Source organism: Sinohyriopsis cumingii, chromosome 17 (assembly GCF_028554795.1).
Source record: "Sinohyriopsis cumingii isolate HCF-2022 chromosome 17, ASM2855479v2, whole genome shotgun sequence".
Lineage (NCBI taxonomy): Eukaryota > Metazoa > Mollusca > Bivalvia > Unionida > Unionidae > Sinohyriopsis > Sinohyriopsis cumingii.
Window position 1 is genome coordinate 70,763,942 of NC_142977.1, and position 25,384 is coordinate 70,789,325.

Below are 25,384 nucleotides of genomic sequence, written 5' to 3' on the forward strand. Positions count from 1 at the left end.
CTAAAGCCTACAGTGAAGAAAGTAGGGGAACAGTTTGACGTAGGAATGCTTGCCATTTTGAATATTCTTAAGAAAATTGATTTGTACAAGAACGAAATTGGAAACTGCGGTGATGCAAACAAGCATCATTTCAATTGTGCATGCAAATTTGACAGAATGATCTTGTGTGGCAATGGTTTAGTGAAGCTAGGACCAAACACATTCCAGTCTTAGACCCTATAATATATACCCTATCTCTTGTCGCACAAGTTCTTAGAAAAAAAATAGTTTTCACATTCTGTGAAAATGTTGTAAACTAAAAAAAAATCAAAACCAAATTTTGTTGGGGTCCCAGTTGTTTTCAGTTTTGGAGGGTTTCACTGTATTATGATGATGCTGAATGAATTTGATAATGAGCAGAATTTATGCATATTTATGAGGTAATCTTTATCCCGATCATGGCAGCTTATATTAATAAAACCTTAGCCATATTGTTTTTAATGGCAATTTGACTGGCCATAATTTACTGCTGGCTAATTTGCACCTGTTTTATTTCAGTGTCTGCATTTTTCTGAATCTTTACTGTCAGTTGAGGTTGATTGCATGGGTTATGTATTGGACTGGTCACACATAGACTGAGCCTTGTCAGTAGTAATGTGGGCACTTAGTGTGTGAGCTGGCATTTATTTGTATATTTCAAAAATTTTATTACCACTCAATATGACTGATGTAAAATGTTATGGATTCGTGGCATATTTGGTATTTAATATAAAATGGTCCTGGTAAAGTTTGATTCTCCTTCAAGGACAATCCCTGATCACATTAATCTAAGGGATATCAGCCCGCTACCTCACGAATCCAGCCCTACTAAAAGACTAAAATTGTCTTTTTCTATATATCTCATGTAGACAAAGGGCAATACATCTTGCTCATTACCTCCCCTTGCCACTGCCAGGTGTTGCCAGTTTTTTTTAGCTTTGCTGCTGTACTGATAAGATGATCATTATACCTACTACAATCCAAGCCATTTTAGTGTTAAAATTGGACCATTCAACTTTAAATTTGGATTTATTGTGTGATCATGTTGTCATTAACGAGTTTGCATGACACTATTTTCACTTACTCCATTAGTAATGGGGGTGGCATTAGAAAGTTAGTAACATGCTGAATTGCTAATTTATGCTTTCTTTTCTCATTGGCAATTTTCCAACTCCCAGGGAAATCAGGCAATGACCATGCTTGGGAGGCGACAGCCAGGATTGCTAGAGTCATTAACCAGGCAGTTCACCATTCCATGGTCAATGTGTCGACTGCATCTGCCAGTTTAGACCTGATATGATGCATGTTTGTGGTCCATGTTGCTCAAGCCTCACCTTACAGGTGACCCCATTTGGGTTGTGATTACTATTTGGGGGGAGGGGAATGCAGTTTGGATGCAGGCAGCTCAGGAACTGCACCTCCAACTTGCTATTCAATCCACACAGGCATTTCAAAACAATCAGCTCATGTCACTGTAGAAGTACAATAAGCGGACTAGGGACAAGGGATCTTTTCAGTCATTGTGCAATATAGATCCCTGCCCAGTGCAGTGAGCCAACAGACTAACCAAGGTAGGAGGCAACCATATAGAGACAGCAGAAAACCAAGTTTCTCTGCCTTTAAGCATGCTAACTTTAGACATTGACCTATCCTCCCCACCACCCACAGACAGCCTGCCTGTGGGTAGTCACCTCCAGTAATTTCAGGCCCATTGGATAACCCTATTCCCTCAGTATTATTGGATGATCCAGGTCATTTTGGAGGGGCTTCAGATTTTATTTATTCAACCCATTTCCCTTTCTTCTTTCCCCCTCATTATGGATGTACCATCAGATCAGGAGAAGGATGCCTTTCTACAGCCGGTGATACAGTCACCTGTCAAAAAACAGGTGGTGGAGATTGTGCAAAAACCACTTTTGCTAGGGTTTTATTTCAGACTGTTTCTTATTTGAAAGGAGAATTGCAAATTGAGGCCGATCATTGACCTGAGTTGCCTCACCCGATACCTTTTGCCACCAAAATTCAAGATGGAGTTGGTGAGATCCATCCTATCCATCGAAGGGGATGAGTATAGCATCAGTCTTGATCTGACCAATGCATTTTTTCATGTCCTGTCCACCCTGTGTCACAGATGTTTCTCTGTTCTGCTTACCACAACATGTTTTATCAGTCCAGGGTTCTACTCTTTGTCCTCAACATCAGCCCTTGGGTTTTTACCGGTGTTATGGGTTGCATCATCACCCTCTTATGATCGACTTCATCTACTATGATGGTAGCATCCCTGGGACCACATCCACTAGAAACATATGTTAAGTTCTATTCCACTTCAAGGCAGAAAATGATCTCTCACTTTTAGATCATCTCGGCTTTCTAGTGAACTGGGAAAAGTGTGACCTCCGTTCATCACAGCTTTTTGTCCGTCTGGGCATGGAGTTTATCATCAACCTAAATCTGGTATAGCTTCCTTGTGTTTGTGTTATCATGATCATTGAACTTGTCAAGTCTGTTTCCAATAGGACTAGGATTTCAGCAAGAAAATTCTTGCGACTTCTTGGATTATTCAATGCAGAATTCCTTTCACTTTTGGAAGGATCAACTCAAAGGCAAAATGGTCTTCTTGCAACTCCTCAGTTTATCAAATGTGGCAGCCAACCTTACCCTGCTCTGCCATCTTTTTGTGTGCCCTTATAAATGGCATTGCAAATGCAGTGGTGCCCCTTTGCAAGTCCTCTCATTCAAACAGTCATGATCACACCCAATATTTCATCATTCCTGCATCACTGGTGCAACCCAAATTGGCTGACCATGGGAATCCCGCTGGAGAAGCTCCAAGCAGAAATAACAGTATGTACTGATGTCAGTGTGTATGGTTGGGGTGCTGGACTTCACTACCATCAGCAGCATGTGGCAGCCAGGGGAATGGTCTCTACACATAAACATGCTAGAAATGAAGACCATCATCAGTGCCTTTCACTTCCGAAAAGACCAGCTCTCAGGCAAAATGGTCCTTATTGTGCCAGCAGATCTGTGGTGGTGACAAGTGTCCCCAAACAGGGCACCAAATCACCTGACCTGTGTGTTCTGATTTGACAGTTTCTGCATTGTTGTGACAACCTCCATATTAACATACAAATCAGACACATTTCTGGCAGACTTAATGTCTTGGCCATCACTCTGTCAAGGAAAGGTTATGTCATTTACATGTATTGGTCTCTCCATCAATCAGTCTTTATTTGTCTGTGTGCACTTCAGGGGTGTCTGATGATCAATCTTGTTGTGACAAGGTGGAATCAAAACTTGCCCACCTTTATCTCCAGTTCAAGACCCAGAAGCTTGGGCCATGGACACTCTGTCAATCAGTTGGGAGGTGGTGTGGGCATTAGCTCTCCCTCCCATGGTCTTGGCACCAAAAGTAATCCAGAAGTTATTGTGTCAGCAATGCAAGATGATTTTGATAGCCCCTCTCAGATCTACTAGATCTAGCGATATATCTGTCCAGAAAGGTTCCGATCAACCTGAATCTTCTCAAGCCACCAGTCCTGGGTGTTCATCCCTTCTCAGACTATCATCTTCTTCATGCTTGGCTCTTGCAAGACAAACAGTTTAAACTTTGATTGTGGAAAGAATCTTGAGAGCAAGAAGGCCCTCCACTCTGAAGGCTTACGAGAGAAAGTGACGTGCTTTCAGGGACTGGTGCCATATCAGTAACATTGTCTGAGCGCCTCAGTCTCTCAGCTGGCTGAATTCTTTCTCTGGCTCTTTGAGGAGAAAGTTTGCACTAATTACTATCAAAGGTTACTGCTCCATGATACATTACGGCATCATGGTAGATGTGATATCAGGCATGATAAAGATCTGTCAGATTACACCCTGCAGTGTGAATATCTTTGTTAGTAAATCACTCAGCTAAAAAATACTAGTGACACCTCATAGTGGCAAGTGGAGGAAATGGGCAAGAGTGATTGTATTTTGTCTACATGTGAGAGAGAAAAAGAAAATTTTTGTCTTTTAATAGGGCTAGATGAGGTAGAAGCCTAATATCGCTAATGTTAATGTGACTGGGTAAGATTTCTTGGAGAAATACAATTTACTTAAAAATTCATTATTTTGCCATACATTTCTTTTATCTGTCCCATAATTTTTTAAGAGTTTATGAATTTAAGCCAGGTTGTATTTTGATTTTCTCATTCCATCTGATTTTGATGCAGATATGGCCCCACTTTGACTTGCCCTTGCATCATGACCACTTAACTTCTGGATGATTCAATGGAATAAAGCCAAATTTAACATGAAGCTTAACAAAATAGCATTCAATTTAATCATCATCACCTCTTCTACAGTTTTAACTATAGTAATTCAGCCCTTGCTGCACAGATGATTAAATTGATTTCTTTAGTGTTGTAAAAATGTTTGACTTGTTCCTTAATCTCATTTAAAAGAACTCCAATCTTTTTTTCTGCAACCTAGCATGACTGAATTAATTTTTTTTATTGTGTATTAGAAATGCCATTTGTTTTTAGAAACAAAACTCCTCATTTTGGGTACTTCAGATGCATTCATTGTTCTGCAGTAGATTTGTCAACTAAACCCTGATATCTCGGGACCCAGTTATGATATTTTGACAGCCCTGACATATTTGAGATAAGTAGGTTTGACTATTAAAATATGCATATCAAACTCATCAGATCAGTCCTTTGTTGCCATTCATAGCATTTTTAGCATTTGAAAGGAAATCATTGCCTGGATTATTAAGGTGGCATTGTTGATCTTAGCATTTAGGAGATGATGTATTTTGACTGGATTATGCATTCCCTTTGACCTTGAAGTCTGCCCTTAATCTAGGTTCTTGAGTAATGCCATATAGTACAAGTAGTGTGAATACATTTCTATTTTGTTTTTATTTTTTCTTCAGAATTTGCTATTTAATGTACCCTTACATGAAGAACAGAGAACTCCGCTGTAATATTGACATTGTAAACAGTGGAAAGAATTTGTGTCCCAAGGAATCAAATTCTAAAATATGGAGTCGTTGTATATATCAGATTGTACAAGCTGTGGATTTCCTTCACAGACCTGTTGCATCAGTAAGGTATGTACTCAGAGCAGTTGTATGTACAGTTTAATTGCAACAATGAGTTTGATTTTGTTTAAACATATGCACTCTGCCCTGCATTTTAAAATATCAGTAAAGTAACTGGCGGGATGTACATGCAGTGGAATTGAAAAGACCAAGTGTTGAGGTTGCAAAAGTATTCTAATGCACAAACTCAACCTTAACAAAAATTAAGATGTTGGCTGATACAAAATTAATAGGGGTGGATGGCTACCATTCTAGGGATGGATGGGTACCAGTACTGGCCAGGTTTTGCACTACCCAAAAATACCCAACCCTGTCAGATTTTAAGATCTTGCTGGGTTGGTTCCACCCCCATGCCCACAGGAATAAAATTATTTTAAAAAATGTTCAAGGTTGCCAAAAATGGGGGTGAGAGAAGGAGGTATGGAAAGTGGACAAAATGGAAGTGGAGAAACTGGATCTGGTTAAAGCTGATCTTGCCTGCTACCTGGACCCTGGTACCTGGCAAGATTTCACTACCTGTCCAACCCAGATAATGATGGCAATCAGAATGCCAAAATTTCACTTCCTGTCCAACCCAGATAATGATGGCAATCAGAATGGCAAAATGTCATTACCTGTCCAACCCAGATAATGATGGCAATCAGAATGGCAAAATTTTACTTCCTGTCCAACCCAGATAATGATGGCAGAGTGGCAAAATTTCACTTCCTGTCCAACCTAGATAATGATGGCAATCAGAATGGCAAAATTTCACTTCCTGTCCAACCCAGATAATGATGGCAATCAGAATGGCACAGTTTTACTTCCTGTCCAACCCAGATAATGATGGCAATCAGAGTGGCAAAATTTCACTTCCTGTCCAACCCAGATAATGACGGCAATCAGAGTGGCAAAATTTCACTTCCTGTCCAACCTAGATAATGATGGCAATCAGAATGGCAAAATTTCACTACCTGTCCAACCCAGATAATGATGGCAATCAGACATCAAATTCTGATGTTTGGTCAGCTTATGAAAAATGACTGATCAGCCAGATTTCAGCATTTTATGTTTGATTCTGCCCTTGTGTGAGAGCGTGTTTTTATAACTTTTGGGCCAGGCTCTATTGTCATGAAACCAACTTAGTATGAAAATTTAACTCCATTTTATCTTTCAATACTTATATTTTTTCATAACTTCACCAAGCAGGAGGGCTGTTCAATTTATACATACATGGTACCCAGGGAAGGCAGTTTATTAAAAATATATGCCAGTCTACTTTGATTTCACAGAGTTCACATTAAAGTAATAAGAAAGTTCTAAATTGCATATATGGGTGAGTACCCCACTTTAAAAGTGCCTTCCTTGGGTCCCATGTATGTTTTAATGGAATGGCCCAGAGTGTAGATTCACAAACATTTTAGAATTATCTTGTTTTTTTATGTCTTTACATCTAAAGCTTCTGTGATATTGAAAGATAATAAGTCTGGTGTTAGCTGACTGAGATAAATAGATAAAATTAGACAAGAGTAGCTTGGCAAACAATTAAGCAGTCTGGGGAATAAATTTGCTCTATGGTGTCCTTTAGCATCAAAGAAAAAGCAATGCTCCATAACGTTTTAGCAAGGTTTATATGAGCAGGAATTGACTAATGCTTGGTCCAGAGCTAGATTGTTTGGAAGTGATGCATTCTGCATTGGAGTGATGATGCTTTCCATGTATGTTTCACTAGTTCAAATATAAATTCAACTAGTGTTGCTGTTTTCCATTCCTGTTTCACCAGTTCAGATCTAACTTCAACTGCTATTGAATACACATGGCTTTTGTTCTGTCAGAACTGATACCAAAAAGGTGAGGTAGTGTTCTAAAGCATTAATGCCTTGGATCAGTAGAAGAGGGACTTGCTAAAATAATTGAAATGATTGTATTATTATAGTGAATGGCCTGGTTTCTATCTTTTTGTTTTACAAATCAGGCTATTGACCAATGATTCTGTCTAAATATAGTTGTTCTCTGTCACCAGTTATGTCATAAATATTTTTAAAAAGAGGTGGAGAACAATTTGTGATGAAGTTACCAACTTAAATTGAAACGGTTTATGCATAATAACTTGAGTTCACCACGATCTACAATTACCAAACTTTATGGGCAACTTCCTCTTGAACTAAGGAAAAATGTTATCAGTTTAAAGGTCAAAAGGTCAGTAGTTTCTGCACAATAAAACAAGTTCTACATGAGAGTTATGGATCAAGCTTTGCGGATGGCTTGTATATGGGTTAAATAATAACCTTACTGATTCGGCATCAAAATGTCAAGCTTCAAGGCCACCTTGACTAAAAGAAGAAAAGTGGTTTCTGCACAGGTCCTCCACTATCTGCAATTACCAAACTTTGTTGACGGCTTGCAATTGGGTTTGGAAAGGACCCCATGTCTTAAAGAATACAAATTGTTTCTGCATAATAACATTCGCTCTTCATCACAGCCTGGACATAACTTTGTGGAATGTTTCAAGTAATGGTAATGATAAACCTATCTATTTGGGAATCAAACTGTTTTCATAAAAAGAATTTAGCTGTATGGCAGAGTTTTTTAGTTGCTCCACTCTGATGGCAAGGTGAAATAAATTTTTGCTGGCTGGTGTCGGCTAGCTTTGGATAATCTGTCAAAATGTGCATAAGTTAACTGATAACAATGTTCCTTTGAGCAGAGGCTTTCTTTTAGGTGAGTCTAGCATTTAATTGGACCAGCTTTGCAACTGCACACATATATTAGCAACTGGTGTATCAGCTACTTGAGCAATCTTAACCTCAGACAAGCCTCTTGTTTTGAATAAAGCAACTAGTGACTACTCCCTGGTTACATTGATCTACAAGTGTATATACATATACCAATCAAAAGAACAATGAATAATCCTATCTACAAGTACAATACCATCTACATTCGTGATTATATTGAATTGATCTATAACAACAGTACAACAGTAAACAAGCCTTCCTGTAACTACATCACGTTTTCAAACATTTTAAACTGTTCCGGTGGCCTAATGGTTAAAGCATCTGCCTTGAATGCTGGAGGTTGCAGGTTTAAACACCGGCCAAGCCATATCAAAGAGTTATAAAAAATAGTACTAATAGCTGCCTCGTATTGTGCTCAGCATTAAGAGGTTAGTGTTAGGACTGGTCCATCTGATGCCAGGACAATGTGACACGGTGGACAATCATGCTACATATCTATGGCATGATGCCCCAGTGCTAGACATCACTATAAGCTGCTGCACTGCAGACATCATAGGGATATGACTGAAAAATTGTTAAAGCTGCATTACAAATCCAAATCACACACACACACATGCGCAGACACTAAAAAATTTGAAGTTTGAAAAATGTTGGTAATTTGAGTCAATACATTGACAGTAAAAACATTGTTTACAATATTGATTTTTGTGCTTTGACTTATTTCAAATTGCAACAGATTTTACTGTTGGATAAGTACTTTTTGATTGCAGTCATATTATCACAAGAAACATTTTATTTGTACAGGGGGCCGATCTTCCATCGAGATCTTACCTCCCGCAACATCTTCCTGGACAAAGACTTTAATGTGAGAATTGGTGACTTTGGAATAGCTGTTGAAGCCAAATGGAATGCAACTCATGCTACACTGACTAAGGCATTGGGAACAGAAGGCTACCATCCTCCCAATATGAACCCGAATGAATATAATGCATCCTATGATGTATTCAGTGTGGGTGTGGGTAAGTTGATTATTAGGTCTTATAGCCACAGAGCTATGCAACCATATGGTATGACCCTTTGTCCATTGTCTATCAAGCACATTTTGCTGGCAATCATGGGAGTATTCTTTCTCTTTAGCTTTCAGTTCATTACTGAAACCTTTCAACTGCCAGTAATTTTCATGCAATTTTTACAAAAATATTTTTGGTGTCTTTTCAAAAAATATGTTGAGATATCAATAAGGCCATTGTCACTAAAAGAGAAAAACAAACCATTTACCCCTTGCAACTAATATTAACTAATTTCACAGAAAGCAGTCTTGCATCAAGACCTTTTAAATTTAACAATGGAAGCAAATCTTAACCACTCAAGACCAAATAAAGCTATGTAAATTGACCACAAATAATATGACTGTCATGAAAATAAATTGATGATACCTTACTTGAGAGTTGCATTAATATAGTAGATAGTTCAGTTAACAACATGAAAGAGATTCTAGCATTTGTATACCCCGTGCTTTAGCATCACCCGGTCATTCTACTTAAGCTAACAAATGACTGAATTTGTTTACATTTTGGCAGGATCCCACCAGGACAAATAGCTGAGATCCCACTGGAAAAATTATGGAAATTTTACTTCCCAGTAGAATCCAATGGGGAATTTTTTTTGCAATTATCAAATTTTGCATTTTTCTAAACGAACTTTCCTTGCTGCTTTATTGCCATTATTGTGCTGAGGTTTCATTAAATACTAATGCATATGTACATAAAACTACCTAGGATTTTGTATCCTTGTGGCATCCCACTGGGAAAACTAACTGGAATCTTGTTGGGGAAATGGTGAGTTTTGTGCATATTTCATCTGAGGAAAAAAAAATTCCATCTGGAATCCCTGCAAGACTTGCTGACTTGCAAAATAAATAGTATATTCTCTAGTCTTGTTTTTTGTTATTATGTTATAAATTTTGACCTCCTGAGATGATATATCTCTAATGAAGTATTTATGATGATAACAAGTTGCCCTTCTCCTCCTTCTACCCCGTAACTGTTGTTTTTAACCAGGGGAATAGAGAAAAGATGATACAGATGGATTCACTTTCGTATTTTTAAATACCACATATGCTCGCTGAAAATTAGATTAATTCAGAGTATCATTCATCTTATATGCATGACGTACAATTTTTTTCATAAATCTGGGGGGGGGGGGTAATGTTGGAAACTTTAGATACTTTAAATTCAAATAGTTTTATATACAGTAATGTGAAGTGTCCTTCTGTGTTGTTTACTTTGGGTGTTTAATTGCAAGTATATTGGTTCCTAACAACAAGTATTTATTTTAATACTGTGTTTTGCTGTATAAACATTATGTTTCATGCAATACAGGTTTTGATATAATGTGTATATTTCTTTTCCATGAGTCAGATTGATTCTTCAGTAAAATTTCCCAATTCGTTTTGCCATTGCACTTGCCCCAATAAGCCCTTTGGCATGTAATGGCAGCACCCGCTTTTCATGTTGAGTCCTTTTGATGGTGCTGCTAATTTAATACTTGTACTTGTTCAGTGCCAGGTAGAGTTATGCAACTTCCAGTGAATGCTTGACCGTAATCCCTTATCTTATAAAGGCAGCAGGTTTTTTGTTTTCACAAGTGACAACCATTTAAACCATGAGTTTAATTATTTTTTTATTTTATAGTGTTTAACGCCATTTTCAGCACAAGATAGGCTATACGTGGCGGCCAGTATAACTGGTAGAGGAAGAACCCTTTTAAAATCGTTCTTTTAACAGTCTCCGTATAATCTTTTTGAAGCAATATTATAGACCAACATAATACATACAAGCCAATACGAAAAGCCAAATAAATCTTTTTAACCGAATGGCAGTCAATTTACTGCCTGTCATAAAATGTGTACTATCATCGGTTTCATTGTACTTCGTCCTAGAACAGATTTATCCAAAAATCAAGAAGGCTAATGATTAATCTTGTTTCTAATAAGTTACACTTGAACTTTAAGGTCTTTCTTTTATTGCAGCAAAGTTAAAAACCAACAAAATCTGCAATGACCCCTAACTGTGTAATCCAAATAAACGCATTTGTCTCAGCAAGTTTACTGATTTCTTTGTTGTGAAAGAATGTCTTGGGTTATAATGTGTTCTCCAGATATCTTGTGGAGAACAAGGGCAGATTTGTTAAAATTTTAAAACCTGTCACGAAAGGACTATTCACTTTTGCAGTCTTCAAATTCACGCTATCAGAAGTCACACCGGTAATCCTAATGGATGTGCTGTATTCCAGTCAAGGGAATTATTTTCTCCATTTTTCATTAAAGTTAGATCCACAGTTACTCTTTTGTGTTCTGCTTCTTTCACTTTCTTCGCTAATGATTTTTAGTGCAAGACGTTTTAATCTGGAGATCACTTTCTAGTGCAACAAGCATTGAGGTTAAACATCAAGATGACGTCTTGCTGAGCTCAATGGAAATCGTGCAAGAGCTTGCAAGATTAGGGGAAGCTACTCTGTCATAACATTTCATCATTTTCTTTTATTCTGCCTTTTATTTCAAAAGGGCTTGAAATTCTCTTTAGTCATGAAATAGATGGTCTGCTCCCAAAATTGGTTGAGGCCAGGAACTGTGGGGCAGGGATGGGATAGTTCCCTGCTAGAAGTTACATTATACTGTTTACAGAAGTCCCAAATTCAGTTATGTTGGCATGTGTATGTTGTAAATCAAACTATATCAATTACCTGAGTTTCAGTTAAAATGGTTATCATATCATATCTTGAATGTGAGTTTCTTTGGCTTCCAGGGCAATGTTAGCCAGGTGATGAATTTCAGGTTTTTTGTTTATAAACAATATTCATGTTATGAAAATTAGGTCACAGTTAAAGATGTCAAAATTTTAGAAATCTGTTTAGTGTAAAATGATTAATCTATATATTACATGCCATAATTAAAGAAAGCCAGATGAAGAACTTACATTTATTTTAGTAACTTACATGGATATGCAACTAGTTAAAATTCTTGTAACAGATCAGCTAAATCCATATGGATTAGTATGAGAATACAGACACAAAACAAAATGATACATTATTTATAGATAACATCCACTTTAAATAGTCTACATCATGTTTCACTTCTACTGAAATGTTGTAAAGTCAAGTCCACAAATTCTGAATGCTGTAGTACATCATTGGTAAATTCCTCTTTCAAAACTTTTCAAGTGCTATTAATTTCTTCTTCTCCTGATGCAACATGTTCTTCAGTTTAACAAAATCCCTCTCCTCTAACAATTTATAGTCCTATAACGTCCATAAGTCACATCAATAAAAAGTCCATTTCACTTGATATTTGGCACCTTATTTTTTCAATATAGACTGGTCTGCTACGTAAATGTGATCAGTATATAATGAATCTGTAGCACATGGTTTCAAATTCAAGAAACCTGTCTGTTTTCTTTGAAACGTGTCATGTACAGTGATATAAATAGAAAATAAGGAAACTGTTTGACATACATAGACAAATATTTGCACGCATCGAAAATACAGGATCAATAGACAGAGGTCTATGATGGATCAATGACACAAGCCATAAACTGTACTTGTTATTATGTGCCTTGATTGCTTCTAACTTTGCCAGATATAATCTTTGATCTGAACTTGGAAACATGCTGTTTTGCTTTTGATTTTTTTTTTTTTTACATGGACTAAAGGGGTACCTTATAGTTACCATAATTTTATTACCCAGGAAATTATGAACAAGTAAGTACCTGGGTACCCATTGACACATTTACTCACAGTGACCTACTTTTCTCTAGTTATGTTTTGAAAGATTATAAATCTGCATACCATGTGAAACACAACATTTTATGTAGCTTTTATACTTTATATTCAGTGATGCTGGAAATTCTAACAGGACTGGAAGCTCGAATAGAGGAAGACCCTCACTATCTTTATAAAAAATATAACTGTGATGGAGGATATGAAGACTTGATTGAAGATTTAGTGGAGGTGAGTGAATACATGAAAGAAAATACTTATTTAAGCACTTTTAATGCAATTCTGTTAAATGTTTATCAGTAGGTGATGAATCTGACATATCAGATTATGATATTCATGAAATCTAGCTTGGCCAATAATGATTAACCTTAAATTCTTATTTGGTTGATTCTCTATCAACCATTGGATTCAATAGGAGATTGATAGAATGTATATTTTGACATCTTCTCCAACACCACTTGTGGTGTTTTGGCTTTTTCAACCTTTGTGGAAATGTTTTTTGTGACATCTTTCTTTTTATGACAAACCTGGCAGTGGATCTGCTGTTATCACAATCAGCTGCAAAATTTAGATTTTATATCTCTTTATTCTTCAGTTTGCAAGTTTGAATCAAATTTGTTAGAAGTAGTCCCAGTGGTATATTGTACTCATGCTCTATACTCATGCTCTACTATACAGATATCTCCTTATTCTTCATTGCCAGTTTGAATCAAATTTGTTAGAGGTAGTCCCAATGATATATTGTACTCATACTCTATCATACATAGGTCTTGTTAGGAGTAGTCCCAATTACATATTGTACTCGTGCTCTGTCATACAGAGGTCTTGTTATGGGTGATCCCAATGATATATTACACTCATGCTCTATCATATTGAGGTCTTGTTAGGGGTAGTCCCGATGATATATTGCCATCATGCTCTATCATATTGACCACTCCAGTGGCCTAGTGGTTAGAGCATCTGCCTCGGATGCGGGAGGTGATGGGTTTGATCCCTGGCCGAAGCATACCAGAGACTTACAAAAATGGTACTAACAGCTGCCTCGATTGGTGTTCAGCATTAAGAGGTTAGTGTTAGGACTGGTCGGCCTGGTGTCAGGATAATGGGACATCATGCTACATGTCTGTGGCATGATGCCCCAGTGCTAGACATCACTATAAACTGGCACATTGCAGACATCATAGCGATATGACTGAAAAATTGTTAAAGCTATGTTAAAAATCGAAATCACATCACATCACTCTATCATATTGAGGTCTTGTTATGGGTAGTCCCAATGATGTATTGTGATCATTCTCCACCATACAGAGGTCTTGTATGGGGTAGTCCCAATGATATGTTTTACTTATGGTCTGCCATACAGAGGTCTTGTTAAGGGTAGTCTGAATGATATATTGTACTCATGCTCTGTCACTGAGGTCTTCTTAGTGGTAGTCCCAATGATATATTGTACTCATGCTCTGTCATACATAGGTCTTGTTAAGAGTAGTCCCAATGATGTTTTGTACTCATGCTCTACCATACATAGGTCTTGTTAGGGATGGTCACAATGATGTTATGTACTCATGCTCTACCATACATAGGTCTTGTTAAGAGTAGTCCCAGTGATTTATTGTACTCATGCTCTATCATACATAGGTCTTGTTAGTGGTAGCCATCATGATATATTGTGCTCAATGGTCTGCCATGCAGAGGTCTTGTTAGGGATGGTCCCAGTGATGTTTTGTACTCATGCTCTACCATTCATAGGTCTTGTTAAGAGTAGTCCCAATGATTTATTGTACTCATGCTCTATCATACATAGGTCTTGTTAGTGGTAGCCATAATGATATATTGTACTCATGGTCTGCCATACAGAGGTCTTGTTAGGGATGGTCCCAATGATGTTATGTACTCATGCTCTACCATACAGAGGCCTTGTTAAGGGTAGTCCCAGTGATTTATTGTACTCATGCTCAGCCATATAGAGGTCCTGGAGCAACTCTTTAACAGCAACAGTCAGGTTTTCTTATAAACTAGTTGATAAATTTCTTCAGGCTAGAATATCTTTTCATCTTGTATGTTTAGTTTGTTCACTAATGCTAACCGGATGGAAGATATGAGCATGAATTCCTTGAGCATTTCTTTGCAGGTCTCTTGCATCATTTGCTGTTGTATGAAATTTCTATGTAGTGCAGATATTTTCTTGGACACAATATTGATCTAATAGTACCGTTTTTGCAAGCCTTTAAGACGATTCTTTTTGGCCAAAAAAATCTTAGCTCTGTCTTATACTCCAAATCAACTTAATATAAGGATTATGTTATCCGAATCGCTTTATCGTATTTTTCTTATGGAAAATAATTCGCCAAGAGTACAAAAAATAATGTGTAAAAAATATTCATTTTGGGGAAGAGATCGTGTATGAAAATAAATAGGATCCCACCTTGGGTATTTTAAACAATTATATAATTATCAGTATTAAAAATTAACATAGATCAGATTTAACTGCATTAAAACAGCATGCACCAGTAATGCACATTGTTTGTAATATATGTTGCTTAAATTTGATTACATATGAGCATATGAATTGACATGTTAGAAGATGAATAACCATGACAAAGACATATTCCATCACAATTTTCTTCCTGCACCTAATGATCAAATGAAACGTATGCCCCATTGAGAGTGACAGACAGACAGACATATGGACAGACTGAGATGTCTTCACCATTGCAAATCTATATTGTTCACTTACCTGGTGACTGATTTTACTCATGTACAAGTGCAGTACCATATTCCATTATCAATTAATACCACTAGATAAGCAGTTCCTTCTAGTTTGTTGCCACTTCCATTATTAAAAGAATCACATGGCTTTGTAGTGGTATTTATATGCTAATTAAATATGCTACGGCTGTATTCAGTCAATCCAAGATAACACCTGTTTGAGGTCAAGAATCAGCAGACCAGATCAGATTAGTGAGGCTGTCAATAGGGAAATGAGGATACCCATGGGTATCATGAATACTTTACCATATAATGAAAGAAAATGCCAGGTGGTTGATTGTGTAAATTTCTCAGCCAGTGACATTTTCGAACATGCCAATGGAACCGACAGCAGTTTAAAGTACATCTAGCATGAGCAAAGGTCAAAAACAATTGCTGCCTAAGTACAGGAAGAGTACATGTTCTTTAAACAAAATCTTTTTTATTGGGAATGGAGAGGGCATTATTCTTGCAAAGAAAATTCAACAGCATATAAAATGGTCATTCTTGGGAATTGACATAATGGAGTCTATATGAATATATCTATTAAGAATAATTAAACCCAGAAGAAGTATGGTATGTATTCTCATAGATTAAAATTTACTGTTTCATTTATTAATGTTTTTTCTCTTTGACAAAAGCTTCAGCAAACAAGAAAGCCCACAGACAACTGAACTGTCTCTCTTTCTCCCTCTCTCTCTCTCTCTCTCTCTCTCTCTCTCTCTCTCTCTCGTGTATATCAGACCCTGTTTTATTTTGATCACGAGGTGCAAGAAGAAAATCACGATGGAATACATATGCATCCTTCTCTCAGTATTTCTCTTCCACCTCACCCACCAAAACAAACAAACTGGACAAAGCATTTTAGTATTAATGATGCATTTTTTCTATTGAAATCTGAAATAGCATACAGTGATACTTTTAACATTTATGAGACTGGAATTTCTTATGATTTAATTCCACGCAAGTTTTATCCTCTCTGTAACTCAATAAATGTTCATGTTGGCTGCATTATATGTAGCTAAAAGTATATAACATATTTAAAAAACCTATTGTAAAACAAATTACCTACATTTAGTTGCATTAAATGATCCTGACTGGAAAGGTTACTGAGTTACAGATAGGATACAGTTCATGATGCTGTGTGGAATGAAGTGAAAAACACAGTCTGAGATATTTATCTAGTCTTATGTTCAGCATCAACTTATATACAGATAAAAGATGGAAAAATTGCCAAATTTGCTCATTTAACTTATACTCTGCATCGACTTATAGGCTGGCAAATATGGTACAATTTGTGAAACGTTGAAATCAACTTTTTAGAATAGATGGTGCTGGCCTAGAGATCATAAATCTTAAATTGTTAGATTCGTAATTTCTCTCAGCCAATGAAAAGTGAATTTTTGGTTGTTGAATTCTCCGTAATTGTTTCATCCAATTCTTTTGCTCAGACACCTGCTTTAATTCATTAATCTCAAGGTCTGGAGAAAACCCTCCAATATGAATCTTACATATGCCTTGCATTGGATCAAACTCACAACTCCAGAAAACAAATGATTCTTTGGATAAATCATTTTAGATGTCCTTTTCATTCTTTTCAGAGGGCTGAAGAGAATGAAGCTGCAAGTTGGAACAACATATCTCGTAGAGATAAGTTTGCAGAAATAGCTTTGCAAGCTGTTGGATTGGATGAGAAGCAGAGAAAGACAATCAGTTTATTGCAGACAATAGAAGTAAGTTGGAAATATAAAATATTGTAAATGGCAACAATTTTTAAAGCATAAGGTTTTAAAACAATAGCAAGGAAACTAATTTTTGCTAGATTATTATGATTGCAAAAATCATTTTTAATCTTTTATACAGAAGATAGTAGTTTTATAATTTCATAATGAGATATTTAAATCTATCATTAAGAGAAAAATGATACTGCCACAGCAGCAATATCACTTTTGGAACTACTTTCTTTTCCCATTTATAAAATATATCTTTTATGGCCTTCAAATATTTAGAATTTTCTTTGATATTGATGGTAAAGAATGAAGTGGATGGCTTATTTTAATAAAACATTTTACATGGGATTCTACAGAAGGGTGTAAGTTGTCATTTTTACCACTGGTGTAATAATTTTGTTATTATTTAATTTTATTTTCATAATTTTTTCCTTTAATTTTTTCACTCTTAGTTGTAAATGTTACACCTGGTTATGTAAATTCACTGTAACTCTCAGAAACGCTATCCTGTCTTCTAAATTACTTTCAGACCAAATAACTTAAGCTTTTTCAGTATTGACACTAAATCTAGAAAATTTAGAAAAATAAAATAAAAGCCAAAGGGCAGACTTCATGGATTTACTCTTCCCATCCAGGGTAAAAAAGGATCATATGCATATTGAGAAAAATGAGTGATTCTAATGATTAATTTAAATAATTGCCCTCAAATTTTAACTAAACAGAATGAAAAGTGATTCAATAGTCTGATATTAAAACGGGAATGAATAATTGTTTACCTTGTTCATTATATACAAATTGCCACCTGACATATGACAAAACAAAATGCCATGGATCATTTGTAATGGTAAAATTCACTAATTTGTACACAGTGTCAGACCTTGAACTTAACTTTTAGTAAACATCTTATTTATCAGTTTTAACTTTAACAAACTCAGGTAGACATTACATGCCAACAGTTAGGCAGGCCAAAACTCTACCCTCCATCATGGACAGGTTGAGCTCACAATATTAATTAAACAGACCATTTGTTTGGCATTCATGTTTTTGAAAAACAAATAAAGTTTCTTTATAATACTCTTCAAACTTCCTCAGCAGGTAATTTAGCCTTCTCTATCTGAGCTAATTGGCCAAGTTTCCTTTTGTTTGTAATTTGCCTAGTATAGCACTGCAGTGCACTGCACTATGCAGTTGTTTATATTAGATGGCCCTCTGGTGGCTAAGTCGTCTAAAGCACATGCCTTTAACAATCACTGCCATCTTATTGTCCACATTGGTTTGAGTTGTGGGCTTGGCCATTATGGTTGTATGAAAAAGTGTGCCAGTGGCTTACTGTGAGTCACCGGTTCTTACTAGTTTTTCCAGGGTCCTTTATCCATCAGTTATACTGGACGCATGTATAGCCTATTTTGCGCTGAGAAATGGCTTTAAGCCCAAAACAACAACTCTTTACATTATAAAGCATCATGTATGATTTACACTTTTTTATAAAAGCAGAGATGAATGAATGTTGTTCTTATATGACCACTGGTGATGATATGATATATATAAATGATGGGCACCGCTCTGGTGGCCTAGTGGTTAGAGCGTCCGCCTCGGATGCGGGAGGTCGTGGGTTCGATCCCCAGCCGAGTCATACCAGAGACTTAAAAAATGGTACTAACAGCTGCCTCGCTTGGCATTCAGCATTAAGAGGTTAGTGTTAGGACTGGTCGGCCTGGTGTCAGTATAATGTGACTGGGTGGGACATCATGCTACATGTCTGCGGCATGATGCCCCAGTGCTAGACATCACTATAAACTGCCACATTGCAGACATCATAGTGATATGACTGAAAAATTGTTAAAGCTAGGTTAAAAATAAAAATCACATCACATCACATCACATAAATGATGGTTAGAACAGTTTTAACGACTTGTAGTACTGGAAAAGTGTCAGCACATTAGTCCTCAATGATGTGGTTTCTGTAAGACATCTTTTATTTGTTGTGATCTTTTTTCTTTAACCTCATGTGTACCCTATGCATGGTCATGATGGGTGGAGACAGAAGTATATGATTTTGGAGTTGCTATGGCAAATATAAAGGTCATTGGACCTAAAAATGTGATTTTACTTTACTTTGCTCTGTCTCCAAAACTGCTTGGAAGATTGACTTTAAACTTTTTCACACAGATTGATCCCATGGTCTAGCTGGTCTTGAATGAAAATGCTGCTGCTTTGACATCAAATGACCTCCACAGTAGCCATCATGAAAATCTTGTTAACATTAATCTGGAAAGGATGGTCAAATCAACAAGCAGCTTTCACCAAAACACTTGTTAGTTTTTCTAGTTGGTCCTGAATACAAACTGTGGTGAACTGAAATCAAATATAGCTGCCATAGCAGCCACATTGAAAATCTTTTATTGTTACTTTGGAATGGATGGTTATATTAACTTGGAATTTTCACTTTTTTATGATGTCTGCCTGCCCCTAAATAAAATGGTGTTAATCTGAAATCCAATATGAATACAGTGGCAGCTATTTTAAACAATTGTTACGGAATTTTCACCAGAAGACTTTTTGTGATGTCTTAAATGAAAATGATGCCAATCTGACATTCACCATGGCCAACATAGCAGCCATTATGAAAATATTGTTATTGCTTCTCTTCCTAAATTGAAAGTCATATCTTTTTTTAAATTTTTTTATCTCTACTACTCTCCAAGTTGATGGATATATCAACACAAATTCTTACAATACCTGGTTGGTCCAGAATAAAAATGTTGTACATCCAAACTTGTAAAAATCTGTCTTAAAAAACAATTGTTGCCAGTACCACATTTTGTTTTTGATGAAAAATATTGGAAATCTTTTTAACATTTGACAGTTATAAGGAAGAAATGGTCTTGTCTTGAATTCCTGAAACTACTTTTGCATTGTCGAGTGTCTATCCATTTGATGGACTCTTCTTAATGAATTAGACACTACCAAGTTTTATGTTTCTTTTATGTGATAATTTTATGCTTGCATTTTGTTCATTATTTTTTTAATAATTTCTTTTATTGCTATAGAAGATGCGACTGGATTCAGGGGAACGTTATCAAAAACCTGAAAATCAGGACAGATGTGTGTCATGCTTTGTAAACCCAACAGGTAAACACTCCATTTTGGGTAGATCATAAGTTAGAAAAAAGAAATCAGGACAAATGCAGGTCATGCTCTATCAACTCAGCAAGTAAACAATATAGATTGGTTAGGTCATTAGTTATGTACAGAGAAATCTGAATAGATGTCTATAATGCTGTATAAACCCAGCCGGTAAGCACTCTAAGTTGGGTAGGTCATAAATTACGTACAGATAAATCTGGATAGATGTCTATAATGCTGTATAAACCCAGCAGGTAAACACTCTAGGTTGGGTAGGTCATAAATTACATACGATAAATCTGGATAGGTGTCTATAATGCTGTATAAACCCAACAGCTAAACACTCTAGGTTGGGTAGGTCATAAGTTAGTACAGAGAAATCTGAATAGATGTCTATAATGCTGTATAAACTCAACAGGTAAGCAGTCTAGGTAGGGTAGATCATAAGTTATGTACAGAGAAATTCGAAAAGATGTGAGTCATGCTGTGTAATCCCAACAAATAAACAATATAGGTCAGGTAGGTCATAAGTTATATAAAGAGAAACCTGGACAGATGTGTATAATAGGTAAATATGCTAGTTTGGGTAGATCAGAAGTTAAATATAGAGAAATTTGCAATGAAGGATATCATATAATGGACACAATAGTGCATAAGAAATAATTTTGTTAATTCTCAAGCAAAATCGCTATTTTATTGTATTGTTTTTTAAGTTTAGTTGTCTGATGTGTGTTGATACTTATTTTTATTTATTATAACTGTGATAACTGAAAAACTGAATTGTTATACAATGGACAGTTTTGTTACATTGTAGCAAATTGAAAACTGAACTACCATATAAAAGACAATTTTGTTACATACAACAGACTGAAAATTGTACAAATAACTGCCATACAAAGGACAGTTTTGTTATGTACAGCAGACTGAAAACTACAAACATTAACGCCATTTAAAGGACAATTTTGTTGCATACAGCAGACTGGAAACTGCAAAACCATAACTGCTATACAAAGGAGAATTTTGTTATATATAGCAAAGTGAAAACTGCAAAAACATAACTGCCATACAAAGAAGAATGTTGTTACATGCAGCAGACTGAAACTGCAAAAAAGTATCTATGACATAAAGGACAATTTTTTTAGGGTCCCCGAGTGGCTGAGTGGTCTAAAGCGCTCTCCATTATGGATCACTGCCATCTCACCTCTGTCTGCGTAGGTTCAAATCTCGGATTCGCCCAATGTGGGTATGTGAGAAAGCTTGCCAGTAACTTCTCATTGGTCGGTGGTTCTTTCTGGGGTTTTCCCGGGTTCTTCCTCCACCATTAATACTGGCCGCCATATATAGCCTATCTTGTGCTGAAAAATGGCGTTAAACCCTACAACAACAACAATTTGTTACACATAGCAAAGATAATAATAAAATCTTAGCCATTCAAAAAGGACAGTCTTACTACATACAACTAAATGAAACAACTTTGAAATAACTTCATTGAATAATCATATTTATTCTTACTTAAAACTGCATTGGTCAGAAATATATATACACAGAGAGAGAGAGAGAGAGCAAAATTAACCCGTGTTCAATGTTAGAAAAGTATATTATGGGCCTGTTTTTTGTTTCAAGATTGGATTATCAAGTTTCATGACTGGAACGTAAAGAACACCCAAAAATAAAGGTTGCACACAAAATTTCAATACATTTTCTGAAGCCTGTAACAAAAACCTCTTTTGCAAATTGGGTGTAAAACTTATTAAATTACATCAGCTCTATGATAGCATAGGTAGGATGTTAAAAAACTTGTGACTGCTCTGGTGGCCTAGTGGTTAGAGCATCTGCCTTGGATGCGGGAGGTCGCAGGTTTAAACCCTGGATGAGTCATACCAAAGACTTATAAAAATAGAATTAACAGCTGCCTCACTGGGTGCTCAGCATTAAGAGGTTAGTGTTAGGACTGGTTGGCCTGGTGTCATGTCTTTGGCGTGATGCCCAGGGGTAGATATCATTATAAACTGCCAAGCTGTAGACATGATAGTGATATGACTGAACATTTTGTAAAGCTTCGTCAAAAATCTGAAACACACACACACACATACACAAAACTTGTGCTTTCCTGAGCTAAATGAAAAAAATCCTAACCCACTACTGAAATGAAGTAGTTTTCATCAAGATACTCTCCTTACTAGGTTTGATGATTCTAGGTTCTATATAGCAATTACAAAAGATGCATAAGGCCAATGTAGCCATGTGCAAGATGCAAAAACCTTTACTTAAAACCAGTAGAATGTGAAATGTAGGTAACAGTGACCTTTTTGTAGAAGAGTAATACTAAGATATGCAACGAATTAAATGCAGACCAGTCCAAACTGCATATGTACAGGTGAACCTTTGCAAAATTAGGATAACTTTGAGGTTTAGAGTAAACAAAGTGGCCAGGACACTGAAATCTTGGATCCAGTAGGCAAATAAATTTCAGTTTTACCCTTCTAAACATGCTTCAGGAAAATAGCTAACGAAAATAGTGTTTTATACACCTAGACATCAGGCTACATGAAAGTCTCTGAGAACCAGATGTATTTGGATGCATTAAAAAGTAACTCCTAAAAATGCATTTCCTACCCCCATTTCAGGCAAAAATGAGAAGAATCTACAGGGGTTAATTAATTAATCACAACGACATCTTCCAATGAGATGAAAATTATATAAGATATAACAAATATAAGAGAAATCTTTATTCAATCACTTCAGCAAAATTATCCACCAAGGGTCAAGATTGCCTAGGGAATGAGAGAAACAACCCATGTCAGCACTTTTGTGTTCTCTGCCTGATGAATCACTGCTTCAATCCTCTAGTGTGCCCACAACATGGGAAAACCAGGCCTCCTTTTGGTAAGTAATAAGTACATGTTACATAGAGAGTCTTATTTCAGGAAGAAGAAATGTATTAATTGAATTGAAATCACAGTGTAGTTCAGTGAAATAATAAACAGTTTGGAGCCCACAAAAGTTGTCCAATATAATGGGGCATTGATTATAACAAAATACTCTGTGGGTAAGTGCTGTCAGGGGTCTGTTGTGGGCTTTCATTATTTCAAGGAATTCATAATAGGTTGAATATTTTTTTATTTGAAGGATGAAAAGTAGCACAAGTTTCATGCAATACATGATACTGGAAAGCTCAAATGCAAACACAACAAGAAACTGCTATATCAAAATTGGAAACAGGAGAAGCAAGTGTTGCAAAGCCTAAATTATATTGTACAGTGTTTGTTCTGGAAATATTCTGGGCTCATGATTTTTACCTTTGAAATATCTTTTCAGCATCAATTATCTTTTGCAATTTCATTTTTAACAAACAAATTTGGCACTAAACTTTAAAGTTTGTACATTTTTCATTACAAAATGACCTAAATATACTTTGAATTTTTGAGAAAAAAAAAGATTTATTAGGAAGTACAAATGAATAAACTATAGCATAGCATATAACAACATTAATTGTCTGACTTTTACATTTTGGGTATTTGAATGTAAATAAGTTACTAATTTATTCAGTTATATAAAAATTATTTTTTAAAATATGCATTCTTCAGAAACGGATTTCTCTAATGGAAATTTCATCTTATGATAAATGACTACTTCATGTATCAATTCTCTTATAAAATTAACCATTTAGCTCTCTTTTTGTGTCCATTGGTGACATCTATAGAATATTAGTAGTTTAAATGTAGGCTACAAAACATTGCATGGAAACCCATTTCTGGTATGGTGGCCTAGTGGTTAGAATGTCCGCCTCGGATGCGGGAGGTCGTGGGTTCTATCCCTGCCCGAGTCATACCAAAGACTTGCAAAAATGGTACTAACAGCTGCCTTGCTTGGTGCTCAGCATTAAGAGGTTAGTGTTAGGACTGGTCGGCCTGGTGTCAGGATAATGTGACTGGGTGTGACAACATGCTGCATGTCTGCAGCATGATGCCCCAGTGCTAGACATCATTATAAACTGGCACACTGCAGACATTGTAGCGATATGACTGAAAAATTGTTACAGCTACATTAAAAATCCAAGTCAGACACACAAGTCACATATTTCTGGTATGCAGGAATACTTAAATAATCAATACATTTCAGAAATGTTTTCTGCTTATCCTTTCATCTGTCTATATACATGTACATGTCTGCTTTTGCTCCTCCACCTATATCTGCATTCTAACTCCTTGTAATCTACATATCTGTCTAGTACATTCATATTTAATTATCTGTATATGGTTGTAAGGTGCCAATAGAGATACAAAGGAAATAAAAGTTTCAGTGAATATATCATGATTTCCTTCAAATATGCAATTGTTTATCTTATTGTTTTACTGATGTTGGGATGTTATGTTTGGGGCAAGCTACAATTTTCCAAGGGCAGGTTCAGTTTTCCAGGGCAAGTTGACTTTTATACACTTGGTAAAACCCATTTGCAATATTTAGCCTATCATTTGCTGAAAAATGTCATTAAACCAGCAACATATAATTACTAATGGATTTATAATGAGATCATACATCTAAACATCAACCAAGATCTTTTGAATCTAGATTATTGTGAAGTGAACAGATGAGAAATATAGAAACCATTTCAAATAGTATATGTATTTGCATTGGTGGGAGTCATAATTTAATGTATTTTCATTGGGAGTCATAATTTAATGTATTTTCATTGGGAGTCATAATTTAATGTATTTTCATTGGTGGGAGTCATAATGTAATGTATTTTCATTGGTAGGTATCATAAGGTAATGTATTTGCATTGATGGGAGTCATAATTTAATGTTTTTTCATTGGTGGGAGTCATAATTTAAGGTATTTGCATTAATGGGAGTCATAATTTAATTTATTTTCATTGGTGGGAGTCATAAATTAATGTATTTTCATCGGAGGGAGTCATAATTTAATGTACTTTCATTGGTGAATGTTATAATTTAATGTATTTTCATTGGTGGGAGTCATAGTTTAATATATTTGCATTGGTGGGAGTCATAATTTAATGTAGAGTGACCCCGCAATGACACGGTAGTTGGGAGCCATAAAACCTGACCGCGTTATTTACCGAACCATGTCACATGCAACCTAGTCAATTAGCTGAAGAAAATGTACCCCACCAAAAAAAATAATAATGGGGGGGGGTAATAAATGCGGGCGGTAAAATATGTGCTTTG

At 36.1% G+C, this 25,384-nt stretch overlaps 1 protein-coding gene across 1 annotated transcript in view; it reads left to right on the plus strand.

Moving 5' to 3' along the window:
* The window catches only part of LOC149779204 (uncharacterized), a 99,960-nt gene that overhangs the window by 32,400 nt on the left and 42,176 nt on the right, over positions 1-25,384 (plus strand). Inside the window, exons 8-13 of the mRNA XM_089939778.1 lie at positions 4,931-5,107; positions 8,617-8,831; positions 12,704-12,819; positions 16,938-17,069; positions 20,117-20,198; positions 22,938-23,078. Coding sequence (XP_089795904.1) covers positions 4,931-5,107; positions 8,617-8,831; positions 12,704-12,819; positions 16,938-17,069; positions 20,117-20,198; positions 22,938-23,078 — 863 coding nt within the window. The remainder of the gene's footprint in view (positions 1-4,930; positions 5,108-8,616; positions 8,832-12,703; positions 12,820-16,937; positions 17,070-20,116; positions 20,199-22,937; positions 23,079-25,384) is intronic.